The sequence below is a fragment of the Pantherophis guttatus genome, chromosome 14, assembly GCF_059756535.1.
Source record: "Pantherophis guttatus breed Tessera chromosome 14, ASM5975653v1, whole genome shotgun sequence".
Lineage (NCBI taxonomy): Eukaryota > Metazoa > Chordata > Lepidosauria > Squamata > Colubridae > Pantherophis > Pantherophis guttatus.
Genome location: NC_142076.1, coordinates 16,200,702 through 16,223,320, shown reverse-complemented (window position 1 = coordinate 16,223,320; position 22,619 = coordinate 16,200,702). Strand labels below are relative to the sequence as shown.

Here is a 22,619-nt window from a genome sequence, read left to right as displayed (position 1 = left end):
GGATTTACAAGCTTTGTAACTTACTAGTATTCTCATTCTCTGCAGATGAGGGAAGCTATTATTCTGACTTAGAAGATTATGAAAGCGACTGGGGTTCAGGTAAGCACATATTTCTTAACTTCACATCCAACACATCTAGGGGAAATTAGCTGTGAGAAGACAGATCAGTTGAATTGGCTAACAAAGATTTTGCTAATTCAGCATTTTCCAAAGGTGTTGGCCCGCAATTTTTAAAATTCATTACTAGAACCAGAAAAACGTGGTAATTGGGGGGGAAGTCATAGTTCAGCACACTTAAGAATGTCAGGTTAGGGAAAACAGATCTAATGTATTATGGGTTGGGTTGCTTCCAAATTTCAACTTGTAGAAAAATTGAGCCAGTGGGCTCCAGTGGTTAGTGCGGTGTCCTTTTTCCTCTGCTGACCGAAAGTCAGTTCCCCCACCAGTGTCTCCTCCTAGAGTGGCATCCTTTTTCCTCTACCTGTCCTAACTGAAAGCCCTATCAATTGTGGAGCCGACCAGCAACAGAGAGCCGCAGCAGAGGGATTGAAAGAGCCACATGCGGCTCCAGAGCCACGGGTTGCCGACCCCTGGAATAAACCAATGTTGGCTTTACACAACACTCTTTAATATAATCCACGGTTTACAGTTGTTTGCATAATATAAAAATCTAGTTATGGCTCAGAACAAATCCTGCTAATTATACTAGTCAGAAAGCAAGATCTAAAGTTGACTTCGGAACAGGATAAAAATGTAGGCACACACTTTTTGTACAACGCAGGCCAGAGGAATTGTGTTATCTTAAGAAACTGGGTGTGGTGGAATTCTACATTGATGCGTAAGCAGCCTTTTGAAGAGCCCTGCATTTGTAATTTAGATGAATCTTCGGACATGGAGGATTCTGAACATACTTTGAGCACAACGATCAAGACAAATATTCAGATGGACCAGGAAGGCCTTGGTATCATACTAATTCAGAATGGGCCTTATCTCCAGGTTTCTGGTCTGGTAGAGAAAGGTGCTGCTGCCAGAGACGGCAAACTCCAAGCAGGTGAGGTGAAACCACAAAACACAGTTCGAGACCGTACAAGCCAGTAACAAACAAGATGAAGACTTATTCACAACAATGGGAAAAGGGTATAAGTTCCCAAGGGTGAAAAAACCCACCATTAGCTATACTCAAGTCACTATCCAGGAGAGATTACAGGTAGTCCTCGACCTACGACCGCAATTGAGCCCAACATTTATATTGCTAGGCGAGACATTTGTTAAGCGAGTTTTGCCCCATTTTTACAATCCTTTTTGCCAGTTGTTAAGTGAATCGTTGCAGTTGTTAAGTTAGTCACACGGTGGTTAAGTAAATCTGGCTTCCCCAGTGACTTTGCTTGTTGGAAGGTCACAGAAGGGGATCACATGACCTTGGGGCACTGCAATCATCATTCATGAGTTGCCAAGCCTCTGGATTTTGATCACATGACCATGGGGATGCTGCAAAGGTCGCAAGTGTGAAAAATGGTCCTAGGTCACCTTTTTCAGTGCTGCTGCAACTTCAAATGGTCACTAAACAAACTGTTGTAAGTTGAGGGCTACTTGTATCATTGTGCCGCTTTCATTATCTCCATAGAGGCTTGCCAACCGAACCCTTGGTGGATCATGTTTGGTCAGAAGTGCTTCTGGTCTTCCACCAACGTTGCTCCTGGCTTCTCCTGCCACATCATCTCCTGAACCTCCCTCAGTAGATACATACATGAAAGGGGAGAGACAACTTATCTGCAATATTGTCCAATATTTTTCCCTCAGCTCTATAACTTCAGTAGAACTCTCCACCATGACCTCAGGCCAACCTCCAACTACCCTTTGAAAATCCGAAGGATCCATCAGCCCGATCCAAAAGGTCCCTCCTTCCTAGAGGTTGTTTGCACTGGTCAGCTCCGTAGCAATCTGGAGCAAGAAAGGGAGCTGACCACAACCAATATCCCCTTTCAAATTATGTTGCATCCGTTGCCCGATGAAGACCATGTCTAACATGTGGCCTCCTACAAAAGCTGGACTCCCCAATAGGTGCTATAAGTACCATTTGATAAAAATCAGTGGTTGTCCTAGCAAGGAATTTCAAACAATCAAATTGCCCAGTGTCACCTTGTAGGGGAGATGGGTGGCATAGAAAACCAACCAAATCTGTTTGTTTTTTTTTTAAAATTTGATTTATATGCCGCCCTTCTCCGGAGACTCAGGGCGGCTTACAATGCGCTAAGCAATAACCTTCATTCTTTTGTATATTTATACGAAGTCAGCTTATTGCCCCCACAAACTGGGTCCTCATTTCACCTACCTTAGAAAGGATGGAAGGCTGAGTCAACCTTGAGCCTTGGCGAGATTCGAACCTGCAGTAATTGCAGGCAGCTGGTCTTAATAACCAGCTTAATAACAGGGTGCCTTAGACCACTGTACTACCAAGGCTCTTTGTTTGTTGAAGGACTGCTTGATTTTTGAGCAATCAACATTTTGGGATGTGTTCTCTTTATTACCTTATTTTCCAGACCTTCGCAAACACACACACACACACAACCATTTTATTGTTATGCTTAACTGAAGCTAATTACTTTCTTAATTTATTTTGAAGTGTACTTTTCAATTACGTTTCTTAAGCAATGACTGGCAGCTAAGAGTATCATGGGGTCAATTCCGTTTTCGTTTTGTTTTTTTCCCCGTTTCAGGCGACATCCTACTCAAAATCGGACACGCCAACGTCTTAGGATGGACCTTGCGAGAACTCAGACAGCTCCTGCACACCGCTCCCATAGGGACCATTCTGCAAATCCAGGTTTACAGGGATTTTATTAAAATCCCAAACCGGTGGCAGACTGCCCTCATGAACATTCCTGAATTAAAAGGGCCTGCAACAGAGTAAGAGTTTTGTTATCTATCCAGATTTTTTTTGAGAAATAAAAACGCTAAAACAGTAGTGACTATACCCTGCTGGAACTGATCCTTCTCTACATTTCAGCATAGAGAGTTACGACAGTGAAGAAAATTGGACCAGCAGCGAGGACTCGGAGAACGAGAGCGAAGAGATGGTTGAAGAAAGCGAGAGTGACAGTGAGGAGAGCTACCAGGAACCGCAGCGTGTAAGAGCTGTGTCGGTGGGCAGCGTCCGTAGCATCCATAGCGTCCATAGTGTCCGAAGCATCCATAGTGTCCGAAGCATCCATAGTGTCCATAGCATCCGCAGCGTCCATAATGTCCAAAGCGTCCATACTGTCCGTAAGAAACGTAACGTCCATAATGTGAAAACTCTGCGCTCGCTTTCCATTGAGCCTTTGATCAAACATCAACCCAAATGGATCTCCAAAGACTGGCACATTTTTGAAAGGAAAACCTACACCTTTACGGTGGGTTCCGACATCGGCTGCGACATTATGATCCACAAGGATTTTGAAACGGAAAGCGAGGTGGATATGTCAACGTTATACTTATCTTCATCCTCTCCCTACTGGACTATGCCCAAACATAAAGCCCCGCCCTCGACATCGTCTTCTTCCTCCGTGTCGGATGCGTTTTGGCTCGAAAACGTTTCTTACGAACTCGAGTAGAGAGGCCCCTGAATTTATCTTTGCCCCTAAGGCTAAGACAGGGGGGGCACCGCGTTGGACCTATGGCCCGGATTTTCGCTTGCACCCCTTATCCCTGAACTGAAAATCGGTTATCATGTGTGTGGAGATGTGAAAACCTGGCGTTTTTTTGAAACTAGAAATGCTCTACTGTGGAGGAACCCCCTTAGAAGGGAAGAAGAAACCTGGTTTTCTTACGGACAGTTTTTGGAAGCCGGCCTCTGGAGAATAATGGAAAGAGCTGCATTCAGCTGCCCTTCGCTTTTAGAGGTTAAGAATTTACTTCAAAATGATCACACTGATCTAAGTAAGCGCTTCTTCTTATATGCTATATAGAGAATTCTCTTTGAAATAGCTAACCCCAAAGCCCAAAGATCCAGCAGCTTTGTTTATACACCTTATGCTAGAACTCACTTCCTTAGTTTATTTATGTCTTTACAAGCCTTACCACCCGGTCCAACCAAAGCTGGCAAACTTCTGCAATCTAGTTTTTGAAGACAAAATGTTGGCCATTCCGTTGTTGTACGAGTTCTGCACTTTATTTGATGTATGTAAATAGACATGGAAATCTGTTAAGCCAAAGCACAGGGAAGAGCAATCAATCCATTTGCTTTGGGGCTCGCCTAACAACCGTACCCGTCTTTGTTTTCTTACAACTCGTCAGCAAAAGGGGTATTGGACAGGTTTCCCCGAGCGGTCATCGACTTCTTCCCACTGACAAACTTCTTAGCCGCCTGACAAAATAAAAGCAGGAGGTTTGGTTGGTAAACATATTGAACAATTAGCCTGTTTCTTTTAAAATACGCTCTTTTTAAGTTTTAAGTCTCTTTTAAAATTACAGATGGTCCTTGACTTGCAATCACAAGTGGGACCAGAATTTCCTTTGCTAAGCAAGGCAGTTGTTAAATGAGCCACATTCAATTTTGCAACTTTTTTTTTTTTTGCCGTGGTAGGTAAGAAAACCACAGCAGCTGTTAAGTGAACCATGCAGTCATTAAGTGATCTGGCAAATCCCCTCACCAACTCTGTTGGAAGCCAGCTAAGAAGGGTTGCAAATAGTGATCACATGACCCAGGCATATTGGGACCGTTAAGTGCAAAGACTGATCATATCCCATTTTTCAGAGCGATTGTAACTTTGTTGTAAGTGAACGGTTGTAAATCGAGGACTACTTGTAGAGAGGCAGGCTTTCTGACATAAAAGCGACTGATGCTAACTTATTTCTATCCTCTTTTCTATTAAAACAGGTCTCCAAAGACAGTTAACATGGATGAAAACTAGACGCAAATGCACTTTGGAGTGTGCAAATTAACCACAGGCACCAGCCTAATATAGCTGCAATCGGCTTTACGGGATCTCTGAGTAAACTCTGTCCCTCAGCACTGAAGATGGGGGTACCAGTCCCAGATATGGGGATTGCTGATCCTTTTATGAAGGAAATCATTAAGATCCCAGAAGTGCCCCCCCAAATTCCTGCCTACTAAACACAGAAACAGAAAACTGATTTCTGATCACATTATAATAATGACTGACTGGTGCCAGACTTACATTCACAACATCAGCAGTGGTCACAGAGTCAATCTGTTCAACCACGTGGGCCGGAGAGGTGTATGTCCCCAATGCTAACGCCTGGCTACCAATTTCATTCAGCAAACCTTCTGAAGACTCCACGGACATAAAAAATGCTGCCTTCATTTGCTGCCTGTCAAGGAACGGGAGGGAAAGGAAGGTAAGAACAGCAATCTGGTCGCAATTCATAAAAATGGCATATCTTCAATTTAAAGCAGGGGTATCCAGCCTTGTCGACGTTAAGATCCGTGGACTTCAACTCCCAGAATTCTGTAAATTAAAGTCCACAGGTCTTAACATTGATGTTGTGGCCCGCCAGCAGAGTCGGACAGTGAGGTGCTTGGGGAGGAACGTGGGCCAGTCCTGGAGTCTGGGAAAGACTCGGACGAGGGCTCTGAGTCGGAGGCAGAGTGGGGGCCAAGGCCGTCTGGTAGATCTTTGCTGTCTCCGAAGTCTGACATCAGCGAGGCAGAAGAACAGCGTGAGCCTGTTCCCAGTGTGTGCATGTGCAGAGCTGCCAGGAGACAGGAACAATTAAGAAAACAGGGATTTGGAAATAAGGCTTGGAGATGATTGGCCCCTCCCATAAGACATATAAGAGAAGCAAACGGGACATGAGCTTTTGCAGGAAGCAATTAGTTCATCTGGTCGGTAAAAGCTCTGTTTGACTCTGTGCTAAGTTTGGCCCTGACCTGCGTGTGGCAATTAGTTCTCTGGCAGCATTCCAAGGGAGATAAGGTGGGTGTTTGTAAACACTCCCCTGAAAGACTGTTTGAGAAGCCTTTCAGACTGGGAATGACAATAATTCACAGCCTTTTAAATTAAAGAGGTTTGCCGAGACTAGGTTTGTGCTGTTTATTTTCTAAGGAAGCCTAGGTCAGAACAATTGACAAGGCTGGACACCCCAATACAAAGCTACTGCATTTTAATGAGTTAGGATTAAGACAATTTCCACAGAAAAGTGACAAAACGTTGGTTGATTTTTACAAGTTAGGATCGTCAATTAAGGGAAAAGGCTTGAGTCTTTTACTCAATGCAAAAAAAAAAAAAATTCCTTTCATAATATGAAGGGTTCTCTTACTAATGTCTAATGGCACAAAGAATTGGGACCATCCATCAGTTTATAACCCAGTTTGATTCGTAAGCTTTTTAATGCATTAGTCGTACACTGCTGACGTTCTCAAAACTATGGTGCGGGGCTAGATTAACTTGATCATGAGATAAATACTGAAAGAATAAGAGGAAAATATGTGCTAAGGATAAAACTGAACATATTTCCAATTATTGTCACTTTGCTTTCGACAAACATTTACTTTGTATTGCAGTTGGATCCAAGATTACTCTAAAATGGCTGTCACTGTGGCATTAAGGAGATTCTCTAAGGAAAGCAACATGAGGAAAGTCATCTTGAGTAATTTCACTTACGCAACTGGGAACAAAAATAAGTTTCAATAAAATATCTCCAAGAGAAAAAAATGCCATAAATCATGCACTTTGTAAAATCATGTAATAAATAATATATACGTACAAATAAATTTGTACAATCAGAATAAATAGATTTTGGATAACAAGTGTTTTTGCTCCTTTTTTTTTTTAAAAAAAGATTCAACTGATTATAAATACAACAAGTTAACCGTTTTGCCACTTATTTCCTCTGGACTGACAGAGCAATGGCTAAGAATCTCAAACAGACAATGCTCTTGAGACACCAGGAAGTTCTGCATTTAACCAGGTTGGTGCAGTCGTTAAGGTGCCAGCCCCAGAAACCAGGAGACTGTGAGTTCTAGTCCTGCCTTAGGCAGGAAAGCCAACCTGGGTGATTTTGGGTCAATCACCAGGAGGTGGTGAGTTTGAGTCCCATTTTAGCCATGAAAGCTGCTGGCTGGGCAACTTTGGGCCAGTTCCTTTCTCTCGGCCTAACCCACACCTCACAAGGTGGATGTGGAGGGAACTAGGAGGAAAGAATATTCATCGTGGATTACTTATGAATTAATTAAGGGATAAAACTCAAACAAACGAACAAATACATAATAAAAACCATGTGCTCTATCTCGGTTACAACCTTGCTTCTGGCTACCACTTTATTGTTCATTTTGGATGATGAACAAGTTTCGCGCATACAGAAAGCTGCGAGTTTTTTTTTTTTTTTCTAGCTGAATAAAGTTTTAATAGACCCAGAGAATTATATTACACATAGCCATACCTGGTAGTCAAGAAAACTTAACAGAAAGAAGGAGCCACGATATTTTTGGAGAGTTAACAAGTCACTGTATAACCAAACAATCTTGGGGTGGGGGGGAAAACTTACTTGGCTCTTTTCAGTTCTTCATCAGTAACTCCACCCTCGGAAACCGCCTTCACTTGATTCAAAGCAGCTTTGATTACCTTTAATACAACCATTATATATATATATAAAATATGTTACTTTTGGTTGCAGTAACTGGAGGTACTCCACCCTCAAAGACATCCATTTTTTCCCCCTTAACATCCCACTCAAAAGAGTTGCACATTTTGGCACGCCCACCCTGAGAACGGTTGTGGTCCACTGGCAGCCTGCGGAGCTGGCAGAAGAGTCGGGCAGTGAGGAGGCTGGGAAGGAACATGGGCCACTCCTGGAGTCTGGAGAAGGCTCGGATGAGGGCTCTGCGTCGGAGGCAGAGAAAGGGCCATCTGGGAGGTACGTGCTGCCTCCGGAACCTCCAGAGTCGGACCTCGGCGAGGCAGAGGAACAGGGGGAGCCTGTTCCCAGCGCGCACATGCGCAGAGCTGCCAGAAGGCAAGAACAGTTAAAAGAAAAGGGACGACTCGGGAGTAGGGCTTGGAGATGGTTGGCCCCTCCCATAAGACTTAAAAGAGGAACAAAGGCGCGTGGGCCTTTGCAGGAAGCAATGTTGTTAATTCTGTTCATTTTAAAGTCTGGAGCTCTGTTTGATTCTGGACTCCGTGTGGCTTTGCCAATTACCGTATTTTTTGGAGTATAAGACACACCTTTCCCCCCCCCTAAAAGGGGGTGAAAATTTAGGTGAAAATGTAGCCCCGTCCACCCACTGGCCCCCATCCTTTGGCCTCTGCCTCCCAGCAATTACCTCCTTGCAGCAAACAGCAAGAAAAACCAGCTCTTTTCAGCTTCAGCACAGCGTAATTAGCACGAGTTGATTAAATCGGCCTCTTGACTCTCAGCTGTTTTGCTCTCAGCTGTTTTGCATGGGCCTCTGCTGCTTGCTGCAAGGAAGGAAATTGCTGGAGCAGATTTTTCCCCCCCTTGTGCTAATCAAGCTATGCTGAAAACGAAAATGAAAGTAAAGCAGGCTGTTTGCTGTTTGCTAGAAGGAGGCAAAATTGCTCAGAGGCAGAGGGAGATTTCTTTTTCTTCTTTTCCTACCCAAAAAAGGTAGGTGCGTCTTATACTCCGAAAAATACGGCAGGTCTTTGGCAGTGTGTCAAGGGAGATAAAGGTTGGTGATTATCAGCCTTATCCTGAAGGTCTCTTTACAACTATTTGGGACTCATCTGTGAATGAACAGAATTCACAGCTGTTGCAATAAAAGAAGTTTTTGGGACTACTCGTGTGTTTTACTGACTTGGGAAGCCTACATCAGAACAAGAACGTACTTGCGAGTGCAAGCAATTCACAGGCCCCCGCGGGGAGGGGAAGGTTCTAGAATTACATCAACCCTGATAACTTACCTCCCTGGTGACTGAGGCTTGAGAGATGGTGTATATGCCGAAAAGACCCGAATCAGAGTAATTCGCATTGAATGCTGTTACCTGCAACAGAAGGCTGCTTTAGTTAGCATATTCTAGCATATTATTTTATTCCCAGTATAACCTATTTTGAATGCTGCAAACTGCTAGGAGTTAAGATGCGGCGTCTGCTTACAAACTTAAGATTCTCACTTCGTGAAACCTAGGCAAATTAATTTTATGGACTTTAGTTGAGGAATCTCTTCCTTTTCCGAAGGAGAAGAGCAAGTTTCTTTTATAGTTGGTGCACTATTGTTTACGAGGAGTTTAGAAGATGCAGCTATTCCTGTAGGAGAGAAGGAATGCTTCTTCTAATTGTGGCCCTGGTAAGGCCACACTTGGAATAAGGCATTCAGTTTTGGTTGCCATGATGTAAAAAAAGATGTGGAGACTCTAGAAAGAGCGCAGAGAAGAGCAACAAAGAGGATTAGGGGACTGGAGGCTAAAATATATAAAGAACGGTTGCAGGAACTGAGTATGTCTAGTTTAATGAAGAGAAGGACTAGGGGAGACATGATAGCAGTCTTCCAATATCTCAGGGGCTGCCCCAAAGAAGAGGGAGTCAAGCTCCGGAGGGCAGGACAAGAAGCAATGGTGGAAACTGATCAAGGAGTGAAGCAACCTAGAACTAAGGAGAAACTTCCTGACAGTTAGAACAATTAATCAGAGGAACAACTTGCCTCCAGAAGTTGTGAATGCTCCAATACTGGAAGTCTTTAAGAAGAGATTGGACAACCATTTGTCTGAAGTGGTGTAGGGTTTCCTGCCTAAGCAGGGGGTTGGACTAGAAGACCTCCAAGGCCCCTTCCAACTCTCTATTCTATTCTATTCTATTCTATTCTATTCTATTCTATTCTATTCTATTCTATTCTATTCTATTCTATTCTATTCTATTCTATTCTATTCTATTCTATTCTCAGGATTCCAAGGTATCTAAAGGGTCATATAAAAAAACCTTTTAAAAACTGATGATCAATGAATGAAAGTCTATCATTAACCTGACCATACAATTCAAGAGATGAAAGAGGTATTTCGTCACTTCTGGCATGAACCAAGGGCAAAACTGATGGAGAACCTCCATTAGGGACGCATATCAAGATTCATTAAAAAAAGAGACTACAGGCAGTCCTCGTTCGGTGACTGATCAGAGTTATGACGGTGAAGAAAAAATAACTCTGTGGACAGCCTTCACGTGTATCATTGTTTGAGGTCTGAAAAATCAAAGGGAAGTTGAAGTAAGATCATAATCAGTTTCACTTAGTGACTGCTTTACTTAACAACTGAGTTGCCGGTCCCAATTGTGCTTTACCGCTGAATTGCCGGCCCGAAACCTAAATGAGGAATTTATAGTGCAAAATGTGCTCTGGAGTTATTTTACCACATGCAGCCAAAAATTAGGAAGACAAGGATTTCACAGACAATTCTTACCATGTGTGTGTTTTATATTTTTTTTGAACCCCGAAATAAGCGCTTGGCCTTATTTTCGGGGAGGTCTTATTATTTTAGGGTACGTGGAACAGAATGGGGCTCCTCTTGCTGTCTTATCTAATTTCAAGCAGGGTGGATAAAAATCAATGATTTTTTTTAAAAAAAATCAAAACAATCAGATTTTTTTGATTTAAATTGGATTTTTTTGATTTTTATCGAATTTATTTTAATAAAAAACTTTTGGGGTAAAAATCTATCGTAAGATAGTTTTCTCTTTAAGATACATAAATAATTTAGTTTATTCAGCATGAAATGGAGCTTAGTTATGTAGCATGAGGCTGTATATTCTGCAACACTGGGACTATCGGTGAGTCAACAGTGGGTCAAAGGAGTAGCAGAGATGACAGTTGCTCTTTAAAAATTATGATTTAAATCAAGTTGATTTAAATCAAGCCTTTTTACTAGTGATTTAAATCATGATTTAAATCAACTCGATTTAAATCAAATCCACCCTGATTTCAAGATCTGCGTTTAAATATTTTCGGGGTTTATTTTCGTGGGGGGGGGGGAGAGCGCTTATTTTAGCGCATGGGGTCAGAAGCCTGATTGGGCTTATCAGGGGAGGGCTTATTTTCAGGGAAACAGGGTATGTGTGTGTACACACACACATATATACATACAAGGATTTCTACGCCCTTGATATATAAAAAAAATCAGTTTCAGGGCTTACATCAAAGGGCAGAGAAGTTGTCTTTGTAATCTCCTGGACAAGTTTGCTGGTAATCCTGCTTCCTCTCTTAATGAGAGATTCTGCTCCAAGGATATTTTGAAGGACGCTAAATGCGTTCATTTCCGCGCTTCCAACAGCTGCTCCCTCTGCTGCTACAATCGCGTGGACGAGGTTATCGCGGTGCGGTTCTCGCGTTTCACCTTAAGGGAAGAGGAGAAATTAGTTTAGATTTAAGTATGCCAAAGATATGAACACTGATTGCTCGGTGGCGACACTGATTTTCACCCAACTCCTCTCTCCCCTAAGCATTCTAGGAAATAGCAAACATTTGCTAGATCAGGGGTCAACAACCTGCGGCTCTGGAGCCGCATGTGGCTCTTTCACCCCTTTGCTGCAGCTCCGTCACTCAAAATATGCGTCACAACCGCCAATGTGTGACACCTGCCGGCACACGATTTATTGACCAACCCCTGGTAGGCCAACCATGGATAAATGCAAGAAAAGAAAAGTTTCAGAAGAAAACAGAACGTTTAATTCAACTACAAATGCTAGTTTTGTGGCCGCTCAAGAAATAGTCAGGCTGTTGTGGCCCCACCCTCTGAGCCTGTCCCATCGGAGGAAGAAAGCTCCGAGCATGAGGAAGAGGAGTCAGCCAGGCCTTCCTCTCCAGGCCCCTCCCCTCTGGCACTGTCCCAGGTGCCGGTCGAGGGAGAGATTAGCAGGGAGACAGGTGTCTCGGATCAGAGTGATGGAGAAACATCATTCCTGGACGCACGCCTCCAAAGGTGTGATAAACGATTGCAGCAGCTCAAGAGGCGTGCTAGGGATTAGAACTGAGTCACTGGACCACACCCCAGAGACTATATAATAGAGGGTGGTGGTCAGTGATCCTTGTGACGAACAAAACTAACCTTGGATAGTCACTAAAGCCTCGTTCGGAACTGCGGAGAGAAAGATTTATTGTTGCTGGACATTTGGAAGCTGAGTATTTGTCTTTCTGTTTTTCTGTGAAAATAAAGGCACTTGGCAGACGGTGTGCCTATCGCTGCCAAGTTGGAGATAAAGAAACTGGGTGCGTTCCAAAGTGTTTCCTTAACCCTCGGCTGGCTGTGTTTGTGTGTGTGTGTGGACGGGGACAGATCACAGGCATAGGAAGGGTTTTGTGGCTCCCAGTGTTTTCTTTTCTGTGGAAAACGGGTCCAAATGGCTCTTTTGAGTGTTTAAGGTTCTAGACCCCTGTGCTAGATCAACATCTCTTAGAAACAGGGGTTCACCCTAAGGGGGGGGTGCTATTAGGGTTTGGCGAAATTCCTGGTTAATTCAGGAGCACTGAACACCAATGCAAAGCAAGGCTGTTTCTTATACAGGTAGTCCTTGACATACAACCGTAATGGAGCCTGGCCCTTACGGTATGTCGTGACGACTGTAAAACAGATAGGTCACATGATCAACCCAATTTTGTGACCTTTTATTGGCAGCAGTCGTAAATCAAAGGCGGCCGTTAAATGAATCAATGGTTTATTATGGATTGTGGTTCTGTATAAAGATAAATGCCAGTTTTCTGCAAAACGGTTGTTAAAACATGGGCCCCCTGACCATCGGAGGCGGCAATTGGCTGTCGATGTTTGCCAAGTGCCCGAAGTTCAGTCATGTGACCACAGAGGAGGCCCAACTTTTAGAATTTTGAATCTGGGTTGCAAATCCCTTTTAGGCAGGTAGTAAATTTGAACGGACGTTAAGTGACAAGTCGTAAGTTGAGGGCTACCCCTATTCTTGTGACAGGTTATAAATTCCTCGAGAAATAACCTAGGAGTGAGTTCATGGCATTTTTACCTTTTGAAAAGCTACACCTGTGCTTGCAGTAGTTCCGTAATAAAAGATCTAAGAACAGGTACCCCGTTTCCTCAAAAATAAGACCCAACCGGAAAATAAGTCCTAGCATGACTTTTCAGAATACTCATAATATAAGCCCTACCCGCAAAATAAACCCGTTAAGGCTGTAATGAGCCTTGGTAGTACAGTGGTCTAAGGCACCCTGTTATTAAGCTGGCTATTAAGACCAGAGGCCTGCAATTACTGCAGGTTCGAATCTCGCCAAGGCTCAAGGTTGACTCAGCCTTCCATCCTTTCTAAGGTAGGTAAATTGAGGACCCAGTTTGTGGGGGCAATAAGCTGACTTTGTATAAATATACAAAAGGATGAAGGCTATTGCTTAGCGCATTGTAAGCCGCCCTGAGTCTCCGGAGAAGGGCGGCATATAAATCAAAATTAAAAAAAAAAACAAAAAACTGTCAGCCGGATGGATGCATTTAGTACCGTATTTCCCCCAAAATAAGACCTAACCAGAAAATAAACCCTAATGCGTCTTTTGGAGCAAAAATTAATATAAGACCTGGTCTTATTTTCGGGGGTAAACACGGTAGTCCTCAACTTACGACAATGGAGCCCAACATTTATGTTGCTAAGCGAGACATTTGTTCAATGAGTTTCGCCCCGTTTTACAACTTTTGTTAAACGAATCACTGAAGGTGTTAATAATTGCATGGTTAAGGGAATCCAGCTTCCCTAATTGGTTTTGCTTGTCAGAAGGTCGCAAAAGGGGATCACAACCGTCATAAATATGAACCAGTTGCCAAGTGTCTGAATTTTGATCACCTGACCAGGAGGATGCTGTAACGGTCGGAAGTGTGAAAAACAATAGTTAAGTCTTTCTGCAGCGCCACTGTGACTTCGAACGTTCACTAAATGATTGGGGACTACCTGGATTTGGCAAATATTCCCAGCAAACTCAGAACGCTAAAAAAAAGACACTTCATGAGCAAAGCCAAGATAGAAGACTGCAACTTACCTCCGCGATATTTGGCTTTTTCGCCGGCCATGCCAGCTCCACTGCGAATGTTAAGGAACTGTTCTCCAACCTGCTTTAGGTCGGCGTGGCTGACACCTGCAAGACGACACCCGAGTCAGAAGAACACCCCGAAATGATAAAGAGTGTTGTCTTTAACGGAATTCAGCATGGCACAAAACAAGAAATGGCAGATTACCTACCGAGTCCCACTAAGGCCATGCGTCCACTTGTGAAGTTGTTCTGGACATACTCATGCAACTGCGATAAAGAAAGAGATAAAAGTCTTCAATCATTGTCATCTTCTTCTTTTAACGACCCCATAATCCCTTGCGGGGTGGAGTCTGAACAACTGAATGGAGCTAGCAGAGTGTTTGAATGGCCGGATGCCTTTCCTGTCGCCAGTGCGGAGTTTTGTTCAGTAGATATATTTTCAGTGTGCCGAGAGACAGAAATATCAGCCTCTAACTAGGATTGAACTCACAGCCTCCTGATTGTGAGGCGAGAGCTCCACCTCCAGGCCACCGTACCACTCCTCTTCAAAAGAGTTTATATGTAACTAAAACTATTGTACATCACTTTTTTTCAGTACTGCTGTAACGTGGAACAGTTGCTGTAACTTGGAACGGTTGTTGAGAACTATCTGTACTTTGCTGTTTTATTTAATCCCTCTTAAAGACTACTGAGCTGATACTCATTATCACATTTTATCCTAGTGAATTCTGCTAACCAATCCTTCAAGATTTGAAGCCCTGCCTTGCCCGAATCTATGGATGAACAAAGCCGAGCGTCTCCAGGTATCACCGCTGTAAAAGTACCATTCAGATTCTTGCCTGTTCTGATGTAATTTTGCCAATCATGAAATCCGGACAATACAAAGAATTAGCCAGGGCATTTCGGTAAGCTGCTGCGTGCAAATTCTCCAGAACACCTAGGCAAAACAGAAGGGAGCACTTTAATTGATTATGAAGCAGGTCAAATGACTCTTCCCACCCGCCCACCCACATTTTAATTGTGTGCACTGCCCACAGTCATCAGCGTGAGATGAGCGGCTATATTAATGCAATCAATTAATTAAAACTCGGACCGCACGTTTTCTTAATAGTTTTTATCCCAGAGCTATAATTGCACTCAACAATGGACTAAAGGGCCACCATCAGTGAGCTGTTGGACAGCATTACTTGGTCTGTTGTGTGGATGTTTGGGTGGGGTAGGGGTGGTGAATTGTGGTGGGTGGGAGGTGTTTGGGGATTGTTATGTGTGTTGGACCTGGTCTTTGGGTGTTAAGTGAATTTCGTTGTATGGGTATACTGTGTATACAAGTGCAATGGCAATTATTATTATTATTATTATATATATCATCATCATCATCAATAAAATAAATAAAATCTGTATCCAAGCTGTGATCTATCAAAACAAAACTCCTGTTGCTACATATACCATTTTCTCTCAACTCAGTGACAGGATTTTCTTTGTAATACAAAAGTAGAAATGAACACTTCCAAGTGCTTAACCAACCAGCAAAGGAATAAATTACTGATACTGACTGGGAGTTAGTGGTTCTTAACCTTACCTGTGGGTAATTAATGAAGGAGGCCGACCCAAGTCTCTTTATCATAGGAAGGAATAAGAATTGTTGAGCAACTACACTCACAGAGAGCACAATGATTTTATTTATTTATTTATTATTTATTTTATTAGTTCGATTTATATGCCGCCCTTCTCCGGAGACTCAGGGCGGCTTACAATGCATTAAGCAATAGCCTTCATTCTTTTGTATATACCTGCTTAGTAGGGCTTTTGGCCCCCCCAAGCGGTGTTCTTTTTTATACAAAGTCAGCTTATTGCCCCCACAATCCGGGTCCTCATTTTACCTACCTCGAAAGGATGGAAGGCTGAGTCAACCTTGAGCCTGGTGAGATTCGAACTTGCAGTAATTGCAGGCAGCTGGCAACTAAGTGTTACTTTAACAGCACTTATTCCACTGTGCCACCAGGCTCTTATAACCTTGCTCTTATAATTCTTATAATTTTGAACCTAGACTTAATAGGCCTCTTTCAAAACATATTCGGAACCCTGTTGTAGTAACGAGCAAGTCATGTAGATTAAAAATAAAAATAAGAATGACAGACCGCCTGCGGCCTAAATCTAAAAAAGAACAATTTGTCAGACTTTTGTATGAATTCTGCAATGTTCCCTATCAGTCTAAAACATGATTCTCCAAACATGGCAACTTTTAAGACTTGTGGAACTTCAACTCCCAGAATTCCCCCGTCAGCATGGCTTAAAAGTTATAAGGCCCACAAGTCTTAAAAAGCTGCCAAGTTTGGAGACCCTTGGTCTAAAAGAGCAGGAGATAAGAGGAAAGCAAAAGAATGGAATTGGAAGAATGAGAGGGATGGACTCACTTGTGTTCAGCAGGCAGTAATTAATCGCTGACAAAACAGAGTTGTGGCAGGGAAATTTCCCCACCCATTTTAAAGAACTATAGCCAAGTAACTTAAAAAAACACCACTTACGGGTCTGGGGGATGTGAAAGGCAATTTCCTTGTCAGTTTTTAAACGGGTAGTGAGTTCCGATACTTCCCACGGCCTGAATTCCGGAGCAGTAGTGACATTTATTAAATATTCCAGCACAGTATCACTAAATAAAGCAAGCAAAGAAAACTCACAATGTATTTTTCTTTTTTTTTTTTCAACAGAAAAACTATTAGTACAAAAATGTTCCACAATTTTATCAAGGAGAATGCTCACTGAATGAATTGGAAAAAGGGATTTGTTACACAGCTAGATGCTTACATGTAATCACGCAGACACTCAACGGAGTAAACCATGTTCTCCCGGGTAGCAGTCACACTAGAAAAAGGAAGAACAAAAACACAGAACTTGCAGAAGAGAAAATACATTGGAAATACCTGCAATCTAGCATTTGCCACATTGTAGAATGAATGAATGAATGAATGAATGTTCATTCATTCACTAGTATTTAAGTGAGATTATCAAACCAACAGTCTAGCTTCGTGATGGCGAACCTATGGCATGCTGAGTTCAAGGTTGATTCAGCCTTCCATCCTTCCGAGGTAGGTAAAATGAGGACCCGGATGGTGAGGGCAATAAGCTGACTTTGTATAAAAAAGAACACCGCCTTGGGGGAGGGGTGGCGAAAGCCCTACTAAGCAGGTATATACAAAAGTATGAAGGCTATTGCTTAACATATTGTAAGCCGCCCTGAGTCTCCGGAGAAGGGCAGCATATAAATCGAACCAATAGATAGATAGATAGATAGATAAATATGTGCCAGAGGTGGCACGCAGAGCCCTCTCTGTGGGCATGCGCACGGGCGCCAGAGCGTTAAAAAAATGGCCTGAAAATGGCCCGAAAAATGGCCAACATTGGCCAAAAAACAGGCCGTTTTTTGGGCCATTTTCAGGCTGTTTTTCAGGCTGAAAAAATGACCCAAAAAACAGGCATGTATGCGCCAGCTAACTGGTCTTCGGGTTGCTGGTGCTCCGGCATGCACACATGCACACGTGTTCCAGTTTGGATACTCGGTGCCGAAAAGGTTCACCATCACTGGTCTAGCTCTTACAACTTGCCTATCTTCCATTACACTTGAGAAAATAGTTGTGCAAAAGAAATCACTAAAATTCCCTCTGCAAATCCAGAAAATCTTTATGATCGGCTCAATTTTGATAATTAAATATGAAAGGCTTCCAGTTTTTCTCTTTGTTTGAAGCCTTCGCTGCTTTCAGTTCTCCTGCCATGAGCTATTCAAATTCCTTAGCAGTTTATTTGATAAAAGGCGGAACTCAAACATAGGCCTTTTCAATAAAAAGAAGCACCTTGTGAGCAAACCGCTCGTGAGAATCCCTTTCCCCAAACCCTTCAAAAAAAGAGGCAAACCTTTGATAACAAACCTGAGATTAGCAGCAACACTATCAATGCCCGTGACGATCTTAAAAGAAGAAGCTCCCTTTGTGGTCTGATGGAAGAAGGGGACAAAGGGTTTAAGATTCTGAGCTGTAACTATCAAGGCAGAGGGCAGCCATAAAGAAATGTGACTTTGCCATTGTGCATTTTATAACTAGGCACACTGAATCAATCTCATTTCTTCCAGCTATTTAGCTTATAAATGGGCAGGATGGAGAAAGATGAGGCCAAGCAAAGGAGAATTGAGCTAACTGATTGATATTTTTTGGAAATTCCAAAGTCCTAGAGCCTGTGCATCCTAACAGCACTATTAAGAGAGTCACAGTTTTCAAACCCTGCCCTGTGCCTCTTGTTCTCCCACTCTGATGGCAAAATATGGTAAAATACGAGGGGACATAAAGATTACATAAATTCACTGATTGAAAAATGCACCTGTCAACAATATTAATGTTGTCTGAAGGAAGGCAAACTTGGGTACCAGTACTATACAATGCTGAAATGTTAAGATTACTTAAATGGCAAAAATGGCCCTACGATGTTTGGTTTTAAGCATCTTAAATTAATCCATAACTGTAGTTTATATACCTTATGCTGAAATTAACCCTGGTCTAGTGTGTTAAGCGAAACCATTCATCGTATTGTCCAGACTTATTTCCAAATTACTAAACAATCAGATAATATCAGCCCACTGCACTTCAAAGCTTCTAATTTTGGAAGCCAATCGCTGGGGAGAATTTGATAGCCATCTCAGACAACCGATTTGGCTAACTGGGACATTCTATATCGGGGTCCTCAACCCACAGTCCATGGACAAGCACTGGGCCGCAGCATGGCCAAAACCGGACCGTGGGATGCAGGCAGTACATGAGACTACACCCCATTCGTTCTGCAAAAACCCTTCTCTCCATGGAACTGGTCCTTGGTGCAGAAAAGGTTGGGGACTGCTGTTCTATACTCTTTCTCTTTTGGCCATTTTTTTTAATACTGGGGGAAAAAAATATTCTTTTATAATTCTATCTGGACTTTTCTCCGCTCCCCGACTGATTCTCCAACCTCAAATTCCTGTTTGGTGCATTCGACTTTAATCATCTGAAAGGTTATTTTCTAAAAGTAAATGAAAAACAGAGTATCTCACCAGGCTGGTTGCAAGACGGAGCAGATGCGACGTTCCCAGATTGCTGGAAGTTTCATATCTACTGCCTGCTTTAATGAAGAGACCAATGCTAGAAACTGGACAATAGTTTTCCAAAGAAGCAATTATCAAGCCACTTGATAATTTTGTAATCTGCATTTAGGAAAAAAGAGATCTCAGTCCATGCAAGACTCGTGTGACTCTAACCGTTAACCAAAATGTCAACATGCAAAGCATACTCCTTCAAGTTCAGACTGACCTCAAGTTCCTCGGGGGGCAGCTGCACGCGAAGTGGTGCAGAGCCTTTAACTTTGGCTGCAGCCTGGACAGAATAAAACCTCTTCTGTAAAGAGAGTATAAACGTGAGATAAATTTAGGGGTGTATCTATATACGTGTGTGTATGTTAACAGCACTGCATGATGTCATTCTTGCCACATGACCATGGAAGTATCTTCTGAAAGCACTGGCTCAATGGCCTTGAAATGGAGATCAGCACCACCCCCTACAGTCAGGAATGACTAGTGGAGTAAAATCTGCAGGGACACCTTTACCATTATATATATGTGTGTTTGTGGGTGGATATTATCTGTCTATCTACATCTATCCATCTATCTATCTATCAACCTACCTACCTCTATCAATCTACATCTATCTATCCATCTATATCCATCCATCACCTACTTCTCTCAATCTATCTGTCAATCTACAGCTATCTATCCATCCATCCATCCATCTACATCTATCACCCACTTCTATCAGTCTACCTCTGTCAATCTACGTCTACCTACCTATATCCATCCATCCATCCACGTCAATCTACCTACATCAATCTACATCTATCCATCCACCTACCTGCCAATATTCATTTATCCAGCCATCTACATACCTACTTCTATCTACCTTTGTCAATCTACATATATCTATCTAACTACCTACCTAGCCATATCAATCTACCTACGTCAATCTACATCTATCTGTCTGTCGGGTCTGTCCACCCACCCACCTATCAAAATGATCAGGACATCCAATGTGTATGCTGTCCACATATAAAAAAACAATTTTGCTTCATTTCTCCTGGCAAAACGTAATTGATTCAAAAATGCAGGGAGTTTTAAACACCCATTTCTCCTGCAAGACATTATTTCCTTTATAGAGTTCCAGTCTGGCACAGAACAGTCAATGTGGCCACCTGACAATATAAAGACCAAAATGGGCTTGAAGTGCCAGTCCGCTTGCAGCGCAGTTCTTCCTCCGCTTGTACGTCCTCTGAATGACATTCACCCATCTACAGTAGTGCCCAAAATTGTGGAAACCTTTTGGGAAAAGTATATTTTCTAAAACTAGCTAATAACACCACTTTTTTTTTCTGGAGTAGTACTATAAAATTATATATCAATGGAAAGATGATTTAATCAAGAATGTAATGCAATAACTTTTATGAAGGATTTGCTATAATAGCAGTGACAGTATAAAGAAAAGGGAAACACATAGAAAAAATGAGATATACAAAAATGATCCCCATAGAAAAATCGAGATATACAAAAATTATCCCCATGTCAGTTAATGCTTACTTGAGTAACCTTTAGCGTGAATTACAACCTTACAATGTCTTCCCATGGAGTGAACCAAGTCTTTTAATTCTGCAGCTGTTCTAATGTGAAACCAAGATTGAATGATGGCTTCTATTAACTGGGGTTTATTGCTGGGTCGCTCTTGACTAACAAGTTTCTTTATTTGGCTCCATAGATTTTCCATTGGGTTAACGCTGTGGTAAAATCCAATTTTTTTTTACTACCGGTTCTGTGGGCGTGGCTTGGTGGCCGTGCCAGGGGAAGGATACTGCAAAATCCCCATTCCCTCCCCACTCTTGGGTGGAAGGATACTGCAAAATCCCCATTCCTGGGGGAAGGATGTTGCAAAATCCCCATTCCCTCCCCACTCCTGGGGGGAAGGATACTGCAAAATCCCCATTCCCTCCCCACTCCTGGGGGGAAGGATACTGCAAAATCCCCATTCCCTCCCCACTCCTGGGGGAAGGACACTGCAAAATCCCCATTCCCTCCCCACTCCTGGGGGAAGGACACTGCAAAATCCCCATTCCCTCCCCACTCCTGGGGGAAGGACACTGCAAAATCCCCATTCCCTCCCCACTCCTGGGGGAAGGATACTGCAAAATCCCCATTCCCACCCCACTCCTGGGGGAAGGATGTTGCAAAATCCCCATTCCCACCCCACTCCAGGGGAAGGACACTGCAAAATCCCCATTCCCTCCCCACTCTTGGGTGGAAGGATACTGCAAAATCCCCATTCCCTCCCCACTCTTGGGTGGAAGGATACTGCAAAATCCCCATTCCCTCCCCACTCTTGGGGGGGAAGGACACTGCAAAATCCCCATTCCCTCCCCACTCCTGAGGGAAAGATACTGCTTTCAACCTGCAGGAAAGGTTCCTCCTCTCCCCCACGCAGGCAGAGCCCGGCGACCCCTCGACCTCCCTGCAGCCTCAGCCAGGACAGCCTAAGGAGGGCCCGGCCTCAGGCGCCCCAAAAGACCTTCGGTTCTCCCTCAACCGGCTTCCTTCGCTGCAAGGACCCGCTCAAGGTCGCTTCCACCCCCGGGAAAGGGGGGGAATCCCAGGCCCCGGGTCCCCGCGGCCTTCCCGGGTTGGCCGCTCCGCCTCCCCACCCGGCCGGCTAAACTGACTCACGGGGAGGCACCGCGCCAGCACCAGAAGGGGCTTCATCGCCGCTGAGGCCGCCCAAAGCTCCGTCCCTCCCCGGGAAGGAAACCAAGATGGCCGCGGCGGAAGCGACAAGCGGAAACGGTCGGGACTTCCCAGCCTGCCCCGCGCGCCCTCCCTTCCTCTCTAACGCAGAACCATAGAGCTTGGGGACGTTCGAAGGTGACGTGGGGTTTTCTAACGGGGAGTCGGTTGGGCTAGAGCGTCCCGGTTTTGAATCGAAGGGAGAGCAACGAGTCCCGGCAAGAACGTCCGGTTGTAAGGCGGGCAGACGGGCGGACTTCTCCCATTAGGCGGGGAGTTGGAAAGGACTCCTGCCCCGCCCCCTCCTTTAAAGCCCCGCCCCCTCCTTTAAAGCCCCGCCCTCTTCCCCCAGGTAATAAGGATTTTTTTCCCCTGTTCTCATTTTTTTAAAGCGATCGCGAGACCCGTTTTAAGAAAGGGGATATTTAACAGGAGCAAGAGTCGGAAGGGACCTTTAGAGGTCATCTAGCCCAACCCCCTGCTCCCTACCTGTCCTAGGATTCGAACCGGCGACCTTTCTGATCGACAAGCTCAGCGTCTTAGCCACTGAGCCACCTAGTCATGATCGTCATTAACTAGTAGATCATTAAACGAACCTCTCGCCCCGAATCGTTTGGGAAATAAAAAATAAAAAATCCTCCCCAAAACTGAAATGTAACCAGAGGACTTTCAGGCAACAGATGTGGGGGGGGGGGGAGAAATCTCAGCATTTTAGTCCCAGAGGGGAATAAGAATATTTAATCCGGATTTAAACATTGGGGAGTGGCAGCTGTAGGAGGAAGAAAGTCTGCAATGTGATAAAGAAGGAAAAAAGTGTGTTTGGTGGCTTCAACCATCACTCTTAGAGGCTCCGGACTGCATTATTTA

The 22,619-nt window shown here is 43.6% G+C and overlaps 2 protein-coding genes across 2 annotated transcripts; one reads left to right on the top strand and one right to left on the bottom strand.

Annotated features, from left to right (window-relative positions):
* The first annotated feature begins 717 nt into the window (after window positions 1–717).
* On the top strand, window positions 718–4,027 carry PDZD9 (PDZ domain containing 9). Its single transcript, XM_087878600.1, has 3 exons — window positions 718–1,051; window positions 2,718–2,910; window positions 3,008–4,027. Exons 1-3 carry the CDS (start codon window positions 835–837, stop codon window positions 3,591–3,593), a joined length of 996 nt encoding a protein of 331 aa, XP_087734726.1. The 5' UTR covers window positions 718–834; the 3' UTR covers window positions 3,594–4,027.
* A 101-nt stretch (window positions 4,028–4,128) lies between these two features.
* UQCRC2 (ubiquinol-cytochrome c reductase core protein 2) lies at window positions 4,129–21,848 on the bottom strand. Its single transcript, XM_034438817.3, has 14 exons — window positions 21,696–21,848; window positions 19,249–19,332; window positions 18,993–19,142; window positions 17,845–17,909; window positions 16,727–16,783; window positions 16,447–16,571; window positions 14,761–14,858; window positions 14,131–14,188; window positions 13,931–14,026; window positions 11,083–11,282; window positions 8,868–8,948; window positions 7,489–7,565; window positions 5,160–5,313; window positions 4,129–4,345 (listed from the first exon to the last, which is right to left on the bottom strand). The coding sequence occupies exons 1-14, from the start codon at window positions 21,729–21,731 to the stop codon at window positions 4,262–4,264; spliced, it is 1,365 nt and encodes a 454-aa protein (XP_034294708.2). The 5' UTR covers window positions 21,732–21,848; the 3' UTR covers window positions 4,129–4,261.
* Between the last annotated feature and the right edge of the window lie 771 nt (window positions 21,849–22,619).

Bases quoted from the DNA above. Each gene is read 5' to 3' on its own strand.
- UQCRC2 (XM_034438817.3), bottom strand. From the start codon at position 21,731: ATGAAGCCCCTTCTGGTGCTGGCGCGGTGCCTCCCC. The intron at 19,143-19,248 runs GTCAGTCTGAAC...TCCTAAATGCAG, and splicing joins TGCCCCCCGAGGAACTTGAG to ATTACAAAATTATCAAGTGG. The intron at 16,784-17,844 runs GTTTGTTATCAA...TCCTTTTTCTAG, and splicing joins AGTGTTGCTGCTAATCTCAG to TGTGACTGCTACCCGGGAGA.
- PDZD9 (XM_087878600.1), top strand. From the start codon at position 835: ATGCGTAAGCAGCCTTTTGAAGAGCCCTGCATTTGTAATTTAGATGAA. The intron at 1,052-2,717 runs GTGAGGTGAAAC...TCCCCGTTTCAG, and splicing joins AGACGGCAAACTCCAAGCAG to GCGACATCCTACTCAAAATC. The intron at 2,911-3,007 runs AGAGTTTTGTTA...TCTACATTTCAG, and splicing joins AAAGGGCCTGCAACAGAGTA to CATAGAGAGTTACGACAGTG.